The sequence below is a fragment of the Gavialis gangeticus genome, unplaced genomic scaffold (genome assembly GCF_001723915.1).
Source record: "Gavialis gangeticus isolate Ggan-Ray unplaced genomic scaffold, GavGan_comp1, whole genome shotgun sequence".
Lineage (NCBI taxonomy): Eukaryota > Metazoa > Chordata > Crocodylia > Gavialidae > Gavialis > Gavialis gangeticus.
In genome coordinates, this window is record NW_017729032.1 from 34,397,681 (window position 1) to 34,406,063 (window position 8,383).

General features: G+C 43.5%; 1 protein-coding gene across 1 annotated transcript in view; it reads right to left on the reverse strand.

Annotated features, from left to right (window-relative positions):
- ALKBH8 (alkB homolog 8, tRNA methyltransferase) overlaps positions 1–8,383 on the reverse strand; it is a 111,458-nt gene that overhangs the window by 34,123 nt on the left and 68,952 nt on the right. Inside the window, exons 9-10 of the mRNA XM_019525351.1 lie at positions 4,959–5,110; positions 2,690–2,955 (exon numbers count right to left, since the gene is read on the reverse strand). Of these exons, the coding sequence (XP_019380896.1) occupies positions 2,690–2,955; positions 4,959–5,110 (418 nt within the window). The remainder of the gene's footprint in view (positions 1–2,689; positions 2,956–4,958; positions 5,111–8,383) is intronic.

Here is an 8,383-nt window from a genome sequence, read left to right on the forward strand (position 1 = left end):
AAGATGGGAACCACATTGGCCCTCTTCCAGTCCTCTGGCACCACACCAGAGCACCACGAGTGCTCATAAAGCCGTGCCAGGGGTCCCGCAATGACCTCAACTAATTCCCTCAGTACTCTGGGGTGGAGATTGTCCGGACCAGCTGATTTAAATACATCCAGTCCCCTCCAGAAGTTCCCTAACTAGATCCTCACTGACCCTTGGCCTAGCTAGGTGCGCCTCCCCTGGGCCCAGTGGGAGGGCTGATCTGGTCCCTGCTTAGGAAAATGGAGGCAAAGAAGTCGTTAAATAGGTTAGCTTTGCCTTCTGGTGAGACGACCAAATTTACTAGCTTGTCTTGCAGGGGCCCCACGTTACCCGGTACCTTCTTTTTGCCCCCTATGTATTTAAAAATGGACTTCTTGTTGTCCCTGATCCAGGTAGCTAGTCCCAATTCCATCTCCGCCTTGGCCTTCCTGACTGCCCCCTGCAACCCCGAGCAACCGCAATATAGTCCTCCCTGGTGATGGCCCCTCCCTTCCATTGGGTATATGCCTCAGTTTTAGCTAGAAGACATTCCCGGATGCTTTCGGTAAGCCATGGGGGCTTTTGTGCCATCCTGCTCCCTTTGATTCGTGTTGGGATTACCACCCTTTGGGCTTGGAGGATCATCTCCTTAAGGAGCAACCACTCTTCTTAGACAGCTGGCTCCCCTCCCCTCCAGGACCTCAGTGCTTCCCCGACTATTCTCCTTGATTAATCAATTCTGCTCCCACACATGCCAATTAGCACACATCAGAGCAGATGTCCAGAATGTGTATAGGTGCCCTTTAAGGCAACAAACTATAAAAACTGCTTATACACTCATAAAGCCATAGATGCCTGAATCTGCATCGCATTCTAGGCATTCATAGATGCTAGGGTTGGAAGGGATCTCAACAGATCATCAAGTCCGACCCCCTGCCTAGGCAGGAAAGAGTGCTGGGGGCAGATGACTCCAGCCAGATGCCTATCCAGCCTTCTCTTAAAGACGCCCAAGGTAGGGGAGAGCACCACCTCCCATTCCCATTCCAAATTCTGGCTACCCTTACCATGAAGAATTTTTTTCTGATATCTAGCCTAAATCTGCATTCTGTCAGTTTGTGACCATTGTTCCTTGTTACCCCAAGAGACGCCCTGGTGAACAGAACATCTCCGATCCCTTGCTGTGTCCCCCTGCATCTCAAAGGCCATTCCTGTGCATGTCCAGAAAGAGAAAGAACAACCAAGAAGGTGCAAGAAACTGGAGTCCTGGATTGGGGGCACTCCCAGGTTCTTGTCCATGCTCCTAGGACTGCTAGAACATTTTGCATTACAGAGCCTTTGGATTAAAAATAAGTGTCGAGAGCAGGGACCAAAACCCAAGTCTCTTCCCTCCCACATAACGTTACATGGGTACAGAGTCAGGCTCTCTCTTGCTATTTCTGGCCAAGTTAATTGCTGCAGAACCTCATTGCTGCACAGCAGCATAGTTTCAGCTGGAAGAGTGGAGCCTGCTCCCATCCCTGCCTAACCCATAGCATGGTGGGTAGGGCATTCTCCTGAGATGTGGGAGATGTTGGTTAGAAACTCATGTTGAGAATGGCCTATAACTCAGGTTCCCCACTTCCTGGGCAAGTGTTTAACCATGAGGTTACTATATGAAAGTAGCCTAAATACAAGTTTATTTGGGGGGGAGAGTGGGGAAGAGTAAAGCATCTGCCCATACCTGAAAGGATGACTTTGGCACCTTGTCCTGAATCTTAGCCTCACATAGACAGAGCTACAGATACGCAGGATTTCAGACATATCCCTCTCTTCAGAATTTCTCATTGGCTAGCTCAGCTGCCTAGATGCTAACGTCTCCTCTTGCACTGTTTAGGGAACTCCGGCTCCTGTCTCAGAACTCTGGATTCCATGCCAGTAGCTCCTAGAATCCGAGCGTAGTGACCCTGAGCATTGCCATGGCCGGTCCCTTCACGGATGTATCTCCAGCTTCATAGTCTTTGTGCTTGTGCCATGTGCACCATTGACACTTTATAAATAAATACAACTAAGAATAACAGGCAGAGCACACCAGGCTCCAACTGACTATACAGTATGTGCACCAAGATTGTCTAGATGCGACACCCTGTGGGTATCTAATATCAGGCCCTGTTACATCAATAATAAGCAATCTGCTCCTCTATCAGTATACATAGATACTGTATATTTGTACATACACCAATCTCTCCGGTATATTTGCCCAACAATTTTGCCTTGTGAAGATTACTTAGATAAAGGTGTACCAGTTGCAAGGGGCCAAAAACTCCTCCATGAGCTTGATGCATGGCTGCTTTTGTGGAAGGGAAGGAAGAGCAAGGAGGTGCCCTGCTTGACATGCTATCCTGGTAGATTTCTGAAGGGAAGCCTGTACTCAAGTTCATGCTGCTTCTCTGAAGTTTTCACTTTCTTCCACACAGCTTCTACAGCAAAGAAATGTGTACACAGGTGTGCAGTGAGGGGCAGAGTGAGGAGTAATGCAACAAATGGCAAACACAGAAACTATAAAGTTCTTCAAGTCAGAGACCATTTCTGGTCCTGTGTTTGCACAGCAACTACTACAACTAGTACGACTGAGGTACTATGATAATACGAATAAATAAACTAACAAACAACAGCAACAAGAATAAGAAAAAACACAGTTACTTACCATGTGCAGACCCTTGTTGATACCCAAGTATTTCCCATTCCCACAACCAACATCAGCCACTATAGACCCTTCTGGTAAAGCCCTAAGAAACTCTACAATTTTGGGCCACGGGCTATGTCTGGTGCTGCTGAAGTGGGCTGCGATCTCTTCGTAGACTTTGTGGACATACTCTTGTTCCAGCTTTGCAGCCGCTGTTTCATTGCCAACGAACGTGGGCGTTCTCTCTTTTTGCTGGTCTTGTTGGCTGTCGCATACAGAAGGGTAAGCTAGACACAGGAAGAAGAAATACCAATAAGGAACTTTCTAAGTTGAACAATTCTTGTGGATTCCATGTATTTTAAAAAGTTAATAAACTTTTACGGCGTTTTTACACGGGCTCTGGGGTAAGAGGGCATTTTAATTAGAGAGACTTTTGGAAGCCATTCAAATTAAAATGGTAGCAGTGTCTCAAGCAGCTTGTTCAACAAGCTTTAAAGTGCCCCTGCTGCCATTTTGAAACACAGGGAGGCTGAACACATGAGATGCTGCAGCATGCTGGAGTGTTCCGATTAGAACACTCAAGACAAATCTGGATGTGTTGGAGCACATGTACAAATGCCCTCAGAATACAAGTAAGACTTCACTTCCTTCATCCATCATCTTAAAAGCAAAAACTTAAGTGTCTGTAAACCTGGCTAACTTACAAATCAAAATGTGAAAACCTCTGATGAAACTGAAAAGTAGCAGCCAGCCCATTAGACCACATGAAGGCTGCTGGAAACTAATAATTTTTCACGCTACTCAAAATTAACAGCCCAAGCCTCCAAAAAAATGTCACATTACCATTGGTGTCAAAAATCATACACTTTTTGATAGTTTCTGTTCCTGTGAATATGCAGGTTACCTAGACTGAAATTCACCTCTATATACAAGAGTGAAGCACTTAAATCTCAGCTGAAACCTGTCTGTGAGGAAGGGAAGAATCATTATCATTCCCTCACCCCCTTATTTTTTTCCTTTATTATAGACTCTATTAGGAGCTGAGAAGCAGTGAAACTAAAATGGCTTGTACAAGGGTATACAGGAAGTCTGTGGTGGAAAAGAAAATTAAACCTAGGTTTCTTAAGTCCCAGCATAATGCCCTAAACACCAGACCATGCACTGGCCCTCTTCTGGAGACAAAATTTCACCCTAAAAATGACATGGTTTAAGACCCTAGAGGGTACAGGGGATTTCCATATAGCCAGCCTTAGAAAGGATCATCCTCTTTGGCTCTTTCCACATCCACTCCTCATTTTTCCAGTGTGATCGGATCATCTCAAAACTAGACCCTGCCCAGTAATCAACTGGGATTCTTTAGGAACAATCATGCTACCCAAACTCCTCCTTTTGAGAATAGATAATCAGGAAAAAGCATACATTTTTCAACACTACACTCTTCATGCATGGTGGTGCCTCCTAAGGAGTTTTTAGAAGAAACAATATCTGAAAAGGTTTGTTATTTAATTACACAAGGAGAACCAGCTCTGGATGTAAGGGCCTTGTTACATGTTACACTGAGCCACACAAACATTGATCACTGGTAGTGCAGTCACATGTTTGGACCAGCAGGGTCCTGAAGGACTGAAAGGTAAGACTCCCCCACTTCACATTCCAGGCTCCTGCTGCCTGCCACCAGGGCTACCCCAGTTTCTCCCTGCCCTGCCTACTTGTAGCTGCCCAGGGGAGCAGGCAGGGAAGAGTTAACCTGTCCACTCAGCAGCTGCTGCTGCCGCCACCACCACTTCTGGGCTGGGGCTGAACCCATCAAGAGAGCAGCAGCAGTGGCAGCAGCTAGGCAGGCAGGTCATCCTCTCCCTGGGGCAGACAGTGTGGGCAGCCACAAGTAATGGGGGAAAGTGGGGCATGAACAGGGATCTGGAGTGCTTGGGAGAGCAGGAGGGGGGCAGTGGGCCTGATTCAAGCCCGCAGAGGAGGGGGGCAAATGGGGTGTTCACACTAACGTGTAGCCTACAATGTAATACAAGCTAGGTAGCACAGATCAGAGATAATCCTGCCCTGGAGTGGTGCAACTTTGAGCCACATAATGAGTTCTTAAAACCAGTTTCAGGGGCTAATATGTGGACAATCCAGGTGTTAAGAGGTCCAGGAGCAACCCAAAATTACTGCGTAACAAGGCCCTACAAGCTATTCATATAAATCTGACAGGTTTATTATATGTTACTCAAACAAACAAGAGCATTTGGCAAATTAGTAACACTGGATTCGAAGCGCAATTCAAGATACTTACTGCAGTTGCAGGGGCTTCTTCTCACTTTCCTAAAAGTAAACGATGTCCTCGTTCCCCTCTTGTTCAATGTTAAATCTCCAGCATCAGCAATGATTGTTCCAACTTTTTGTCCCTCGGAGGCCTGAACGATATCAAACTTTCTAGGGGTGATCCTAATATAAAATCAACACATTATTTAATCTGTGGTGGAAAAAAAAAACTGCTTCTGTTTTTAAAGATCAAGTCTCAAACCTATTCTATTATAACATGTTAATGTGCTACTGCCACCCAAGTTACAAATATGCTGCTCAGAAGCCACCTGCATTTCACATCATCTAAACTGGTCACTCCTAAAAGGGCAGAATTTATGAGTGACTACTGAGCTACCGACAGTATTCTCGCTACCTCTGCTATTATTGTACAGTAGCTTTTCATAGGTCTGATTTTCTTTAAAGTTTTGTTTCCTTCCTTACAGAACAAACTTGTATAGTTAAACATGAAGGGAAAAGTAAATAATACGATCAAAACAAAGACAATTACATAGGTAGCAAATTTCTGTATAACATTATTCTATATCAATCTATATATTCTATATTCAATCTCTATATAATGAAATAAATTCTTAATGACATGCAGTGCTTTGAACTGTGCTATGATAAAAAAAATGAACCATAATTTCATGGTGGAAGTATTTTTTTTTTTTAAAATCAAGAACTCAATGTTACACAAGAGTAAAACAACATACAGAGTAGGGTACAGCTAATGTAAGACCTATGCACAGTAGGAGAGGAGACTGCTACTTCCCGATGGTATCCAGGTACATAGGGAGAGATGGATCTATGATCCACAATGCACCAGATGATACACCTGTACTGACATGAATGGGCAGGTGAGTTTCAGCAGGAAACTGAGTGGCACAAGTTTACTGTCCTTGCTTTTTCCTAAGGCTGAATAGCTACAAACAGCACCTTACTCAAGACTGGATAGGCAAGATGTAAATTTAGGCCTCTAATGCCATTCAACCTATTCTCTTGCAACCTGTAAATTATTTGACTCCAGAGGGAAAATGAATTGTAGGAGTGAGTCAATAGATTTTACTATCTAAAGTGAACCTTAACTTTAATTACAAAAAATATACCAGGTCTGTGCCCCCTCCAATATTTTGCTGGATTTTTTTTCAAGATCCCTGTCTTAGAAGCTAATGAAGAATGAAAAGGTTGTCTTGGAAAGCACATTTAAAAAAAACCAACATAAAAAGTATGTTTGAGTGTAATTGGTACTTGTGTAAATAATGGAAGAGTATTGCTGACTCCACCCAGGTAGACTGCAAGGTTTCTGAAATAAATCTGCTAATTCGTTCAGTTCGGATCTGTAACAACCATGTTTTTTCAACCATCCAACTTAGGTGAGCCATAAAATGCGTCTCTTTAATGCCTAACAGGTACTATAGTACAGACCAGTAGTTTGAGGAAGTGCAGTAGAAAGCCCCTCTAGGCTACCAGAGAGAAAATGTGGGCTAACAGGCAAGAGTTGAATCAAAAGTAAGAGGGGAGCTAGAATGGCTAGAACAAAGCCCCTGATTCTCTTTTGGCAAATTCTTGTGGGGAAGAGCAAAGAAACAGAAGGAAGAGGGGAAGAGATTAACAACAACAAAACTCCTCCATTTTTGTGAACAACCATTTCATACAACGTTGTGAAAAGATTTGGTGTGCATAATGAAAAGCTGCCAAAATAGGAACTGTGCACTGCTGTGTTCAAGATGGAGACAGACTGGAAGCAGAAAATCACAGAAAACCATAAGCAGGAAAAGAAGGTAATGAAGACCCATATGTGATTTCCCATCCATTTCACATGGGGAAAAAATAGATGTCCTTGGAAAATAAATTAATAATCTTCAGGGCAATAACTTGACACTTCAAAGCTGTTATTGTCACACTGATGCATTTCTTGAACTTAGTCATCAAGGAGATTAATGCAGAAATTTCCTCAAGAAAAATAAATCATCTCTAAGGGATTGTCCTCAATGAAGTGCCTTCAGAACTGCTGACTTCAAAAGGAAGTATGTGATTCCCAGCACGAGAGGCATTCAGAGTTATACTGACTTCCATACTGGCAAGTTGAATTTAACCCTCCTGGGTTAAAAAAAAATAGCTGAAGGAAAGAAAATAGGTTCTTCGTATCTTCTGTCAGAACAGAGCAGTCAGTCACTCTCAACTCAAATCTCTACTGTAACTTATTTCCCAGCAATATCAAAACCAACCAATCCATATACATGCCTAGCTGAGAATGCAGCTGTATCACTGGAACTGGGTTCTTCCATGTGTAAACTATGCGACTTTCTGAAAGAAAAAGGACTTTTCACCCTCTTCAGCACTCCCTTGCTCATTAAAATATGCATCTGATTTCTTAGAGCAACGGACTTTTCATTTAGACAGAAAGAAAAGAGCAAACATCCTGCTGGTAATACCAGAAGGCAGTAAATTAGCCACTTGCCTAGATTTTCCATATATCCACAGCAAACTAATGAAGCAAAGCATGGTCAAAGAAATCTTGGGATCTCTCTAACAGAAGCTGCCTGCGAGCCTCTGAAACTACAGAGCTCAAAATGTATGACCAGGCCTCAAGCTGACTTGAGTCTGCCTTGCTCCACTGAATTCACTTAACTACGCTGAAGCATACCTGCTGAGGACCTGGTCTACTGGGTTGCTAGCCCCAAGCTTTATCTTTCTTTTTTTTCCTGTTTGATGCTATATTTAAGGCAAATCCTATTCCTTTGGCAATAACCCATGTACACTCAGGGCTAATCTTGCCAGACAGCAGTCACCATTTTTGAGGTCGTACAATTATTTCAATCCCGTTTTGTTTTGTTTAATAACAAAAAAAGGACACCTACTCAAGGCTGAAAATTTGATTCTAAGGATGAAGAACAAAGTGCTGGAGATATCTTTGCTTGGCACAGAGCTGTTTTATTGCTGTGAGGTCAAGCAGGCTGCAACAGAAGGCACCTATTACATGCCAAACGCCAGCTCCAACATGCACTAATTAGCACATGTCGGAGCAGACTCGATTAATCTAGCACATTCCAGCAGCCTTCATGTCACATATATTCAGCGTTCCCATGCCTCAAAATGGCAGCAGGGGTGATTTAATTAAAGCTCGAGCAAGCTTTAATTTTTGAAGCATGGACTTTTGAATACACATGATGCTGCAGGTGTCAGGAGCCGCTTTAATTAAAGCGCCCCTCCTGGAGCATGTATAAAGACACCAAGAGTGATCCATCTGTTTAAGAAGGAACATTCAACCCTGTCAATAAAACCTGGCTGCGGGCATTTGGATAAGTAGGGAGTGTCTGGCTGGAAGTTTTAAACGTTCTCAGAAGAATAAAGAGAGGACAGGAGGAAGGAAGCCGTGAATGGAACAGTTTGCTCCAAGCAGGGGACCCCAGC